Source organism: Diceros bicornis, chromosome 12 (genome assembly GCF_020826845.1).
Source record: "Diceros bicornis minor isolate mBicDic1 chromosome 12, mDicBic1.mat.cur, whole genome shotgun sequence".
Lineage (NCBI taxonomy): Eukaryota > Metazoa > Chordata > Mammalia > Perissodactyla > Rhinocerotidae > Diceros > Diceros bicornis.
Window position 1 is genome coordinate 10301653 of NC_080751.1, and position 14420 is coordinate 10316072.

Consider the following 14420-nt stretch of genomic DNA (forward strand, 5'->3'; position numbering starts at 1 on the left):
GAGATCTAACTCACGTGCAATATAGGATGTAGGATCACGTCTACAATTTCATCCAGTTCTTGCTCTGACTCTTCTTCAGCCCCTATTCATTCTTCCTTTGGTTCTGCATCATTGACTGTAGTCCTCCTTAGGTTTTAAATTTCTCCATTGCCTCTTATTCTATCACATTATCATTATCCATCAGGGAGGCTCCATCTCTCAGAATATGGGCAAGGCAAGTTTATTCATCTTATTTTCCTTAAGATCTTGACTCATCACTTGGCTTGTCAAATGATTCTGAATTTTCTTTAAAACTGACTACCGTGTTTAAGAGGCGATCCTGAACCATCACTTCTACTGTTAGCTTCAGCTCCTTCCATGCCCTTACCTCTCTGGGATACTTGTAATTTCCATACTCACCTCTACTTATAATTCAACATTTATATAATTTTATTAAACAAGATAGAAAGAAATACATATGTATGCCTACAGAAGTGAGTTCCTGAGATATCAACCAGAAGAACTACTCCAGTAGATGTCCCCCTTAAAAATTTAATACCGCATTTTGTGCCACAGATCCCTAACAAGAAAAAAGCAGGGGAAAGTACACATTTCACCTGTTCCTGTGGAAGTGCTTTCTTGCTAACGGGAAAGAGGCAACAGCTGTGGCAATTCCCAGCCTTTGCTGGGAAAAGACCCCTCTCCATGGCAGAAATCTTAAACCAATGGCAAGTCTTTCCCCATGAGCTCCGCATTCCTGTTATTCATTTCAGCGTCCCTCCCCCAGATCCTCTTATAAAAGCCCAGTCTTTTCTGACTTGACCAACCATCACTGATCCCTGCAAGACAGGTAAGTGGGAGCTGAGAGAAGATGAGATCCATGGCAAGAGTTGTACCTCACACATTTGGGGAAGGTCACAGGAGGATTCCAGTCCTCAGAGAACATTGAGCAGAAAGGGTAGTCCCGGGAGATCTCAGGGGTGGTAGGCTGTACAGATTCTCCAATTCTTTCCAGAACTAGAAGGGGATGGATGTCACCAACATCAACTTATTCCTAAGGGATTAGACACAGGAAAAGATAAGAGGCAGAACAGAGGGCTCTCTGCATGCCCTCTCTCAGACTACACTTCCTTTAATGATCTCTGGTTGTCTCCTCAAGTTACAGACGAGATGCTGCCTCCCATGGCCCTCCCCAGCATGTCCTGGATGCTGCTCTCCTGCCTGATGCTCCTATCTCAGGTCCAAGGTGAGATTTCTCTGCATCTAGCACTGGGTTCACTGTGAATCCTAAAGGCCAAGAAGATGAGGAAGGCTCCTGTGTGATACATGTAGTCATGGCGAGGTACATCCCCACACAATGACCTGCCTATAATTCCTCCATCATCACTCCTTCCTTTGGGGTAACTAGTGGCAGGAGACCCCTCAGTGGTCCATTTGCACTGGAGTGAGATGATTTCTCATTTTCTCAATGGACTCTAATTCATGTTGTTATGTTGAAGAGGAAAAGTGTGATGGGTCGGTAATGGGATATGGGGAAGTACAATGGAGGTTCCAATGTAAAAACAGTCAGCCCAAAGTGGGGGAATGTTGGAAATTTGAATGTAGGGGAAGGATAAAAGAAAAGAGATAGTCTCTCATTTAATGGGGCTGGTTCAAGATCAAGGATCCTGAAAGTATTGGCAACAGTGAGAGGTAGTCAGGAGTTTGGTGTCACTTTCCCAAGCACTGGCCTCATAGATATTCCTCAGGGTCACTTGCCCACCCCAATCCCCACTCTTCATTTAACTCCATCCATCTCCTTTATTTCCTTCCACCCCAGGTGAAGAATCCCAGAAGAAACTGCCTTCTCCACGACTCAGCTGTCCCAAAGGCTCCAACGCCTATGGCTTCCACTGCTATGCCTTGTTTATGACACCAAAATCCTGGATGGATGCAGATGTGAGTAGTTGGATTTGCAGGTAGGGGTGAGAGGGGAAATTACATCAGAGTGGGGGGTGGTTTCCATTCTCCAGAGTTTCTTGAGGGTGAATATGAGCACTCTCATCTTTTGCGAACACACTCCTTTTTACCTACCTCTGCCATGCCCTTCCCCCAGTGATGTCTCAGGCTCCTCCTCAGTCTCTCCCTCCTCCATACAGATGGCCTGCCAGAAGCGGCCCTCGGGACACCTTGTGTCTGTGCTGAGTGGAGCTGAGGCATCCTTCGTGGCTTCCCTGGTTAAGAACACTGTGAACACCTACTCATATGTCTGGATTGGGCTCCATGACCCCACGCAGGTGCCATTACATTTTCTCCTCTCTGTTCCCTCTCAAGTTGCTATGGCCATCCAGGCCCAAATCCTGTCCCTTCTGCCTATGCAACAAACACAATATAGAATCTTGGAGTTCAGAGATCCTGCAAGATATTTGGGAGACAAGGAGGGCCTTGAGGCCAGCTGAAGAGCTATGTTTTGTGGAGGATCCTAATCTCCAGCTGAAGTTAATCTGCCTCTTGTCGAGCTTTTTACACAATTCACACATGAGATCTTGTACTTTAGTTCCCTGAGCTTCACTGAGTTTGTGCATACTGTGCTGAGGAAATCCTAAATGAAGATAAGATCCATTTTTGCCCCTATAGAACAGATATTTTCTTTTAGTTTTAGAGGCTAGTTACAAATGCACCAATTGTTGTTCAGACAGTAACATATTACTTTCAGTGGTTCCACTGGTCTTTGTGATTATTAGTTTTGGGATTTGCCAATAGGAGCAAGAAGTTGGGGAGAGTTTCCCAAAGAAGAGATCTGTGGCAGCACCTGGATGGACAGTCCAAATTCCATGATGCTGAGGAGGGGATCAGATATCCAGCTGAGGGAATCATGCAAGAACTTTAACGGCCATTCAACCTAATATGTCTCCACCCTCTACTCCACAGGGCTATGAACCCAATGCAGGTGGATGGGAGTGGAGTAGCACTGATGTGCTGCATTACTCTGCCTGGGAGAAAGATCCTGCCATCATCTCAAACCCTGGCTACTGTGCGAGTCTGTCACGAAGCACAGGTAAGAAACAGAGGAGCTACCTTCTGCCCAGTCTTTTCCATCCCCTCATCTCCCATTTCTGGGCCTGATCTTGAGGGAATCCTCCTAAGCTGGGAAATGCAATGTTGGTTTCTGTTCTCTCATCCCCTCTCATCTCTCATCTCTGAGGCTCCTTCCTTTAGAGTTGGGACGCTGGTGAAGAGGAGGGGGAGGCTTTGGATCCTAGGCCAGAGTCTGGGAGACCTCTCCATAGAATCACAAGCTCTACCACACCAACTCCATTCACTAGCTTTTCTGTATCTCTAGGATATCTGAAATGGAAAGACTATAACTGTGATGTGAAGTTACCCTATGTCTGCAAGTTTGAGGACTAGGTCAGGTGGCAGTCAGCAGCCTGCGTTTGGTATGCAGCTCATCATGGACATGGACCAAGTATGAAGATTCTCCCAGAAGGGGAATATTCTCCCCACACCCCCAAACCTGACCACCTCATTCTGACCTACCCTCCTCCCCACCTTCATTTCAGGTTCTTCTGTTCCATAACCTGAGTGTACAAAGAGCAATAATAAAAATTTTAGTCTGCAATTGCCTATCTTGTGCTTCAGTCTCATAGATAGACCCTGAGAAGGAGGAAGTGGGTGGAGGAGGGGAACTGGGTGGTCCTGTCTCTGCCCAATTTCTCGCAATCCTTGCACAAATGACTAAATCTACCTCCTAGCAGTATTTTTGTGATGAGGTCTATTGGCCCTGCTCATGTAGGATTTGGGTTACATATGAAGACATTGCTCTCCCACCCCTCTACTGCCCACACATTCCCAAAGGCCAGGTGATGTGACACATTCAGACTTATGGTCTCTAATGGTGTTTAAAACAATGCTTCCTAAACTTATCAGGGTGAAGGAACTGGTGTTTTTTTATTTTAATTTTTATTTTTTTTAAATTTCCAATCTATTGTGGAGTAATATCTGTAAAATACAATAAAAATGAATAAAAAAATTAAATGGATAAAACAGATAATCATAATGCACACCTAATTTTTTTATTATTAGTTTTGACAGACATAAAAGTAATCTAGCAAATAGCTATGAAATTTTCAAATATCTTTTAATTTCCATACTTACCATGCCGTGGTCACCTAGCAAACTGAGTATGAGCATTGGTCCATTGAACTATGCATTGCCCTGTCTTTAGAAGGCACCCTGTGAGGATGAACCCCAGCAGGTTCTCTGTTCTTGGGCCTTAAAATATTGTGGCCTCAGTCAGGTTGGAGTTGGGATGACTTCAATGTCTGGCAGGATTTCTATCAATATTTTTTGAATGAAAAAAATGGTTTTTTGAATAATAGTGGGCTTAAAATATACAGATACATGAAGGAAAGACCCAGACTTTTCACGTATCTATATGTTTCAAGGCCACTGTTCTGCTTTCCACCTTATCACCACCCCTCCCTAACCGCATGTTTTCCATTGTGGAAAAAAGAATGTACTTGGCCAGTCCTTAATCTGGAAAACAAGTTGTCATATGAGACCATTAAGACAATTATCCATATGGGCCAAGAACACTACCACATTGCCATGCAAGGGTATTGCTCCTCAAATAAACAGAGCAGTTGAGTGGGCAATGTCATTTTTTTCCATTAATGTTTAAGTTTCTTTTACTCTTCCCAAGGTAGACTCTTCCCAAGGTGAATAAAAACCCATTTCGTATTTTTGGTGGAAACACTTTTCCATCAGTTTAAATGAATTTATGATTATATGATGCCACAAGTCTTGATTTTCTTCCTGCTGAAAGAAATAAAATGGGTTAGAAAAGCTCACAGCGATTGTGCTCGTGCCAATTCCTATTTTAGTTTAGCTCTCCCTTTAACGGCAGGTGAGCCACTCCAGCTGTGGAGACCAGATCCTGTACTTCCAGTTGGAGCACCCTATTGTGGAACACAGGACATTTATAGTTGCGAGTAAGAAAGATCCCTATGTAATTTGGCTCAAAAAAAGTACATGTATTTCTTGGATCACATAACTGAAAAATCTAACAGTAAGGTAGGTTTTGAGTTCAGTTCAATCAGGGCTCAAGTGGCATTTCTCTGGGGTTCTCTTGTCTGAGTTTTCTTTTATCTGTATGCTTTATCCCTCTACTGATTTCGTTTTACAGCTCAAGGTAGTTGCCAGCAGCAACTGGGGCTACTGATTCCTCATCAATATCAGAAGAGAGAACATATACTGTTTCCCAAATTCATAACAGAAAAATCCTGAGCTTCGTTCTTTTTAGACAAACCTGAGCAAGTCACTGCAGCCAGGGGACTGTCATGGGCTAGTGGTTGAAGCCTGAATTACTGCTCATCTTTGAACCATTATTAGAGCAGAGAGTACATATTATCCTCGTTGAAGCACGTGAGTTATAAACTGTCCAAGCTCTGGAGTGTGACCATTATCAAGCAAACCTCAGGAAGATTTACTTCAGGGGGTTGCGAGGAATGGGTTTTCTTAGTGGAACACTTGGGTGCTAGTAGAGAAAGTGGGAAAGAGAGTAATGAAACTGGGTATGTACCCAAGCAATATCACCACACACACATTCGGACAGAGAATTGGAGGGAGGTAAGACAACATCATAATCAATTGGGATTAATGGATATGAAAAATGATATAAGCCTTCTTTTTTTTTTGCTTAGTAATCAACAATTACCATATTACTACCATCAAAATAATCAAAATACAGGCATGTCCAGAGAGGCAAGACATCCCAAATTCGGTAAACGTCAAGTGAAGGATCAGCCACTTTCTTATTGTCAGTTTGCTGTTGACACCTGGTGTCATAAAATATCACTCATCCAATTTTTCTTATCCCTTAGTTGTACCTTTTCAGTTCTCTTTGCCAACTTACATTGCGAATATTCCTTGGTAGTTTCCCTTTGTCCAAATAATTATGTAAATATGCATGTTATTCTCAGCCTCCCTTTGAAAGTAACCAGCCCCACTGATACTTGAAGTTTAGATGACATGACTTTTCAAACCTAGGCTAGTGATGCTATATATTTTGGAAAAGTGAATAAGTCATCTGGTGAAGATAACGTCAAAAAACTCCTCTCGCCTCAGAGCAATGAAAGGATAGAAAATTAGGAGGACAGAAAAATTTGTGATGTGACATTAAATCTTTTGAAAACTTTTCTTTCTAAATCAGATTTATACTGGACATCACTGTTCTCCTAAAGAGGTGTTAAACACTATGATGCTTAATTTACCTGGAAATCCAACAAGGCCACTTGGTTTCCATATTTTGGTTCTATAAACCAAGTGGCTGCTTAGTGATTCCTTAACAACGTGGGAAATTCATAACCAGTTCTTTGTTGCTAGCCATTTTTCCAGAAAGAAGTACTTTTTGATTCTCTTAAAATGAAAAATGAAAAATGAAACATCATGCAAACGATCATAAGCATTTTAAATAATGTATTGAAAAGAGTATTTATTCCTGTTTTCTATAATGAAAATTAAAAATAATATAAACATTCAACAAACCAGATAAGTATAATAAGTTGGGGTACAGCTATCAAAATTGAGTAATAACTATTATAAATGACACTGACATGTTTAATACTTGTTAAATTATAAAATGTACGTGTGGGGGGAAGAGGAGTTGGAGGCGACGAAGTACCTCCTTTTGCATTCCCCCACTCGCTGTCTAGCTTGAGTGGTTTTGCCAGAGAAGATGGGGAAGATTTGTCCTAACAGGACCTGAGGGAGGGGCACAACAATATTTAAGCCTCGTAAGAGAGCAGAGCAAACACAGGACACTGAGAAGGGACACAGGTGATGTGGGCTCATAGAGATTTCCAGCACGGGGAGAGGCTCTTCCAGGCATCGGCTGGGACTGCCCAACATAAGGCATCCTTCCCACAGTCAGTACTGAATTTCCTTCAGGGAAAGGTGGAGTTTTATCATTCTCTAGGTGCTCCCAGGTGCCCAATTCCCATGTCCCTGAGTGGCAGAGGGAGCAAGAAAATATCTTCCAGGAGAGATTGCAAAATGGAAGTGATGAAGTGGCCCAGAAGGGGATGCAGGAGATCAGGCCTGGGCATGATGAAGATATTTGGGGAGAGATTCATGGAAGAGAGAAGCAGGGAAGAGTGGACAGACCATTCCTCCTACTGACAGCCCATCTCATCTCCCGATTTTGCCCTTTCTCCCAAACTCATGAAAATGACCAGTACATGCCTTGTAGAACCTAATGATGGCAGATGAGGAGGATAAAAAAAGGATAATTCTTCCAACTGAATCCAACTACATACACTCCCTGAAAATCTGACTTTAGTGTAAAAATTCTATCTGTGAGCTTATATCTCATTATTTTAAATTAAAAAAAATATGATACGTCTCCACCCCAACCCCCAATCAATTCTCTAAAACACATAAACATCTATGTATAAGTAGCAAACTATCATATTAAAATGGAAAATTCTTTAAAACTTTGACTCCTTTATTGGTAGACAATTAATACGTTTGTTAGAAACTTTTTTTTTATTTGTATGGGGTGCCATGATCCAAAGATGTCTCTCTTTGCACCAGTCACGTCTATGACCTATGTCCCCTTTGTGTGATTATGATCTGTTTTGTTTGGAATGTAACTTGAGATGTAGCCCACTTGTAATTAAAGGATTTATATTAAGATTTGGGAATACATATATAAAATTTTCCTATATAAACATTGGCTGAAAAATATTGCACTGAGGGATACAGGCATTGTGTGAAATTCAGCTAGTTAAAAATTAAGAGGTGTTCTATCAAGAAAATGTTAACCAGCGATGCTGTCTACAGGATATGCCTCTAATATCTTAGGTGCTACTCAGAATTTGTCATAGGGATGGTAAAAATTTTCTAGTTGGATAATGCTTTTTTCGCATTCATTCTTCAATTCTATCTTTTAAAATATTGTCAAATCCTCAGCATCTCTATGCTGCTAACTTCCCACAGACCCTTCCTCAAACTCATACAAATCATCTTTTTCCAAAAATCATAGACTATCACAAGTTGAAAAGGCCCTCTCATTTTATTGAGGAAGAAAGGAATGTTCACGGAAGAGTTGAGAGACAATTCTCCATGTGGCGCTCATGTTTCTGGACTTCTTCAAGCAGAGGCACCAACTGCTCTTTGTTTTGAACTATGTTTTCCAGGATGTTTGTGTAGTGAGAAGCCTTTGAAAACAGAAGTGGCATCTCCTTCCAAAGCAAAGGGTGGGCTTGCTTACAATTTTGGAAGGCAGAGATAATGTCTCCATCCAGAATGAAGACAGGCACACTTACTCTCCAATACAATAAAGATGTCTCCCTGTGAAGTAAAATATAGGCTTGCTTACTGCCATTAGAAAGATTCAGGTTCCTTAAGCTCCTACAGCATGATTATAGGGGATATTCCTCCCCTGCAATGTAATCCACTGCATGAGACGGCATCTGTGTGGGCCCCCCCAGCCCACATGAGATTTGGGGATAAGAGGAACTACAGTAAATATGCTGAAGTTCATGCTGTTGCAAGTAATCAAGTCCTTTGCCTTCTGCCTGTATAAATGAAACCGTGGAAGGCCCATTTAGCTTGCAAGTAGGGCAAAATTTCAGAAACTTCATAGTTCTTGACATGAACTTAAATAACTTTTCTCTTGCAACACCTTAGAAGAATCTTAACTGAAAGGTCTTGAGTCTCACCTCCTAATTTCTATTATTGTTTCCATTACATTTTCCTTTCAGAAAAAATGTAGATTTCTTATCGTTTTTTTACCTACACCGTCAGCCATGCTATCTTGGCCTGTTCCTCTGGCAGTCCTCCCCTCCCACCCTTCCCTCCAAGGCTTAGCTACGTCCTACACTGTCTCTTTCCCTCCCCTTTATAGCTACAGACCCCACCCTGACACGGTGTCTAGTCCTGTATGGTACCAAGGATAGTCCCACCATTCTTCTCTTTGGGACAGCTGAGCTTTCCAAGAACCTCTCTCCAAAGGAAAACTGAATCTTAGACAAATGCTTTTCTAAAATATCTGCGAATATCAAATATTGTGGAATTCTAACGGGTCATAGATTAGGGAGTCCTGGAAGAAAATCAACCAAAACACCATCTAAATTTGGGGGTTAGATTGTCTGCTTAGCCTCAGGAATACTTAGGGAAGGAATTTTAGAATTTTCCTGTTTTTGAGAGTTTTTCTATATTTCTAAAGCTATCTTCATAGCAATTTAAAAAATGCTGACCATTAAATATTTGGAATCTTTGAATCTTTTAATTATAATGTACCACAGAAATAACTTGTCTTATTTGTATCTCAAATTCCCCTGAATGGCCACTGAAGTTCTAAATTGTCCTTGATAAAATCCTACCGGAGCTTCAAACATTTAGTGCTATTGGCACCATAATCTTTGTCATGTTAAAGGGCAGACAGTGACTCTGAAGTTCATTGAATGACTGGCAGTTGCTCATATTCAAATGATAAGAACATATAAGGAAAAAAACACCCAGATCTCCTCAGCACTATAATGATCCCCCCTTGTCCTGACGACCCTGAGTAGTGAAATGAATCAAATCAAGAGGCTTATAGCAAGGGCAAAGAAGAGAGAGAATAAAGGCTTAGACCATGCTTTAATGCAAAGAGAGTAGAAGCGAGTAGAAGGCTACTCAGGAAGGGCCTTACTCAGCCAGCCAGTCTCTGAGACTCTAAGGTGATGATGTCAAGGAATTTCTGGAAGTGGCTGAGCTGAGGTAGAGGGTCCATTCCTGTCCAAGACAGTGCACCAAAAACTGGAAGAAAATCAAGCAGAGCACCTGTAGTCTTTATTTGAAAGCACTTGTCCTGAAAAGCCTCCCAAGGACCATTCTGACTTGGGGCAGGAGGGTGGAATGTTTTACGGGGCTTTATGATGGGAAGGTGGGTTGAGGTTTAGCTACTGTCAAGAGTAAATTAATTGTTCTTGAGAATTGCAGTCATAAATTTTCTCTAAAGGAGTGGAGGGAAATAGTTAGGAGCTGAAGTCCTGTACAAGTGGGGATTGGTTGGGGGAGCGGGGAGAATGGCCACAAGGGCAAGTACTTGCAAAATCACAGAGGAAATTGCTCAGGTTTCAAGTCCTTCTGGTTCTTTCGTATAAGACACAAGAGAATTGTTCCCATTATGCAAGTTTGAATGAGGTCCATCTCAGGGAAGCATGAATGGCAGAAAATTCTATACTATGCAGAATTCTAATGACCCCTAATGACCCCAATGATCTTGTATAATATTCTCCCTTTGAGTGTGGGCAGAGCCTGCACATATGATGAGATACCAATCCCCAAATTATGTTATGTCATATGGCAAAAGGAATTCTTGAAGATGCAATTAAGGTCACTAATCAGTTGACTTTGAGTCAATAAAATGGGAGATTTCTGGGCCCAATCTAATCATGTGAGCCATTTAAGCAGAGAATTTTCTCTAATTGACAGCATAACGAGAAGTCAGGAAACTTAAGCACCAAAAAGAATCATTGTGCCATTGGTGGCATCATGCCAAGGAATGCAGCTGAGAATGACATCTAAGCTGACAGTCAGCAAGGAAACAAGGAAGGATCTCAGTCCTACAACAGCAAGGAAGTGAATTTTTCAAGTAACCTGAATGAGAATAGGAGTTTGTTACATAGCTTTCCATGGGATGAAATATTTGGGGCTTAGGTTGGAATCCCTCTTGTAAGTCATAATTGCCTTCTCCGAGAATCAAGGACCCTAAGTTTCTAAAATCTTAATGACCGCTCTTAACCTATCTTCTGATATATCTTCATATATGTATATCAGGCCATGCTTAAGGAAAATATTATGAAACAGAATTCTTTGGTCTGACTTTGTTGTATTCTTTAATTAGAAAAATAAGGAAAATACCAATGTTGAAAAGAACCAACAGAAAATTCTACCAGGTGGAAGGATCTGAGGGCAGGCCAGTAGAATCCCATCAGGGAGATGCTTAGAAGGTAGTGTGAACCTTGTAAAATGAGGTCAGAGGACAGAACTTTGAGGATCCTGAGGACAAGGAGATAAATACTGAAGGAATGGGAAATCAGGCTTCTCTGAAAAAGGCATCACTCTGGACACAGCAAAAGTCCTCGATTTTATTACCTCGCATGTGGAATTTGGCCAGTGACATATAATAATGCAATAAGGTTAACTATCTCAATATGTATGCAGCTATTGAGGACAATAAAGACATTGATGAGAGAACTGTGTCAATTGTTATTTGTTTTAAATCTTCCTCTTTTATCTTGCAGCAGTTTCCTTTCTATATCATGTGAGCTACAATGTACTTTATTATGCATTTTAAAGTATTAGATCTTTTATACTTGGAAAGTCATTGCTTATTTGAAGTCTTCTTGAAGTAATGAAAACTCTCATATTAAAAAAAATGCTACAAGTACTTTTTGTTTTAATTTTTTTTTAATTAATTTCTTGTGCCTTTTTAGCATGAGAAATCTATCCTGGTACCAAGTATATTGGACACCTCCCACCTGCATCCTTTGTAACTCTGAAGAATATAACTGAATATCTTATTTATTTAAAAAAATAAGATATCTTTCCCTGGTCATAAGCTTTTAAGAAAGTGTAGCTATTTTTAGGAAATGCAGAAATAAACTGGACAAACTAAACAAACACTTATGAACCTACCAGTCAGAATAAAAGTGTTAACATTTGTCATTGTTTAAAATCTTTAGTCTTTATAAAAAGAAAAAACTCATCGTAAATTCTCCAGGCAAATACCACATTTTTCTGTATATTCTTCCATTTGGGGTTTTGTTTATTTTATTTTATTTTTTAATTAATTTATTTTTTTGGTGAGGAAGAGTAACCCTGAGCTAACATCTGTGCCCATCTTCCTCTATTTTGTATATGGGATGCCATCACAGCATGGCTTGATGAGTAGTGTGTAGGTCCGCCCCTGGGATCCAAACTTGCGAACCCAGGCCACTGAAGCAGAGTGCACCAAACTTAACCTCTATGCCACCGGGCCAGCTCCTGGTGTTTATTTTTTAAAATACATGTGAATTAATCAATAAGTGATATATAGCATTAATCTATGTCCTTTAAAAGCATATATAAATTTTATCAAGTTGTTTGTGACTTCCTGAAACTGGCTTTTTTTGATATGTGACATTATGCTAAGATTTAACTTATTTGATTGAACTTTTGTTTAGTATTCCATTATATTTCATTTATCCATTTACCTCCATATACCCACTACTTTTTCTATGGACATTTAGTTTAGATTTTTCTTCCTAAATTTTCATTCTGTATTGGCTTGTGTTTTCTAGATTCCAAATGGATATTCCTTGGTGATTCTTATAAGTATTCAATTTCACCATACCGTCTCAGAAACAGCTAACTTCACTCCAACAGCTTCAACTTCAATGAACCTAGAAACCCAGCCTCATATCCAGCCACCTTGAGCTTCCTTACGCATCAGCTCCCTACAGTTCCCACCTGCTTGGATACTTTGAGAACATCTGTGTCATGCTAGCTACTTATGCTCAAACTTAGTGGACATGTTTACTACTAGCTCTCGCCTTCTGAAGTAGGTCTTGAGAGGTTACTGAGCCTGGAAAGGAATGGAGGAACCACCTAAAACCATCAGAAATTGTGCTTAGTCATTTGGATTCAGCCAACCTCTCCCCACACCTACCCATGCTTAACACGGAAGAAAGGACTCCATATTTACAGGAGTAGAAGAAAATCTACCAATTTGCTTTTGGAAGAAGTGGAGGAGATTAAGGAGGAAGAGACCTTTGAATGAAATGTTAGCATCATCTGGGTCTAGGGAGCTACGTACTGTGCCATACTAATGGACTGAATCATAAGCAACTAATCCCCAACAGACTCTATCTTACCAAGATTCACCCACTTTGTGAGTAAACAATCCAAGATGGGTGTCATTTATACGGAGGAATGCTGTTGGTGGTAAAGGTTTATAAAGATCCTCCTGCAAATTCAGCCACCAGCTTGAGAGCCACTTTTTCTCACACTTTTCAAACATGTGTTGCCATCTTCCAGAATGATATCTGTGATTCCTCCACAGTAGTCTCTTCCCATCTGTGAAATGGTCTTTGTAGAAGAATGGATAAGTTCATTGGTGCAGAAATTCCATGTGCCCATGCCTCAAGCATTTTGGATGCAAAATGTATGCTGTTTCAGCAGAGAGAAACCTGAAGTGGTAAACTAAGCAGATGGTGAATTTTGTACCTGGAGCCCTTAGGTTTTCTTAATTTCCTATACTCTGTCCAACACTCTAGAAAGAACTGACACATACTGAGGATCTTCGGTGATTCTATTCAGCTTGTCATATATTATATTAGTATCCTGTGACAGCTGTAACAAATTTCCACAAACTTGGTGGCTTAAAACAAGAGAAATTTATTCTCTTATGGTTCTGGAGGCCAGAACTCTGACATTAGTATCAATGGGACAAAATCAAGGTGTTGGCAGGGCCATGCTCCCTCCAGATACTCTGTGGATCCCCTTCCTGCATGATATGTATAATATTGGGATAGTAACAATTGCTATTGCTATTGTCCTATTGCTTCCTAGGGTTGGTTTGACAATTAAATAAGTTAATATATGTAGAAACTGTATAAAATGCCTGGCACTTGGGCAACACTTAATAAATGTTGATTATTATTATTTGGATAAGAGCAGTGTCCATTCTGAAGTAATACTCAAATGGGTCCCTTTTCATAAATTATGGGTCCCATGTGTTCAAAGCCTAAGCAATCTGTGAGGCAATCAGTTCTGAAGATAAGAGCATCCATTGTAATGGGATGTCTATTGAGGCAGAACTTAAAAATTATGCAGTTGTTCTCTGTCAATAGGAGAAGCCTTCAGATCCTTTTTTGTGCATAATTACTTGAGTGGCTTCCTTTAGTAATGTGAATGCAAGAAATGTATTCACACACTGGGGAGGGGGGAAGAGGATGAGGAGATGGGGAAAGAGACAAATTACCAGTAGTTATAAGACTTTACCTCTCTTGTGATTTAACACACTCTGGTCCTGAAAGGCAGAATTTGGGGCAGGAGCTGGGCCAATGTTCATATAAAATTATGGGACCTTCTGAAAGAAAAAGTTTCAAGATCCCAGATTTTTCTCCCTTGAGAGTGAATCGAAAATAGTTTCTGAAAGTGATACAGACTCAAGACAAGGTTGACATAAGGGAAGCCATCCTGTAGAAAAGAAACCTTATTTTAACTTTGAAAGACCTCTGACTAACTAACCCAGCTGGATATGCACTCTTCAGGAGATCTAACTGCTCTGTAGATTTTACGACTCCTGCTTGTGCATGTACCTCCCAGCTGTGATAAGATGATGACTTTGTTCTTTTGAGTTCCTTGGGAATGTGATGATCCGTGAACAAGAAGTCTATGTTGATAGCCATCATCAATGAAAACTG

The 14420-nt window shown here is 40.5% G+C and overlaps 1 protein-coding gene across 2 annotated transcripts; it reads left to right on the forward strand.

Moving 5' to 3' along the window:
* The first annotated feature begins 1149 nt into the window (after window positions 1-1149).
* Window positions 1150-3369, forward strand: LOC131411652 (regenerating islet-derived protein 3-gamma-like). Of its 2 annotated transcripts, XM_058550644.1 has the most exons (5): window positions 1150-1225; window positions 1799-1917; window positions 2118-2255; window positions 2890-3016; window positions 3302-3369. In XM_058550644.1, the coding sequence occupies exons 1-5, from the start codon at window positions 1150-1152 to the stop codon at window positions 3367-3369; spliced, it is 528 nt and encodes a 175-aa protein (XP_058406627.1). The 2 variants fall into 2 exon arrangements, with proteins under 2 accessions (XP_058406627.1, XP_058406628.1); XM_058550645.1 differs by lacking the exon at window positions 2118-2255.
* Window positions 3370-14420: the final 11051 nt, after the last annotated feature.

Excerpts from the sequence above, each read along its gene's own strand:
- LOC131411652 (XM_058550644.1), top strand. The coding sequence starts at position 1,150 with ATGCTGCCTCCCATGGCCCTCCCCAGCATGTCCTGGATGCTGCTCTCC. Across the intron at positions 1,226-1,798 it reads GCTCCTATCTCAGGTCCAAG|GTGAAGAATCCCAGAAGAAA; the intron begins GTGAGATTTCTC and ends CTTCCACCCCAG. Across the intron at positions 2,256-2,889 it reads GGCTCCATGACCCCACGCAG|GGCTATGAACCCAATGCAGG; the intron begins GTGCCATTACAT and ends TCTACTCCACAG.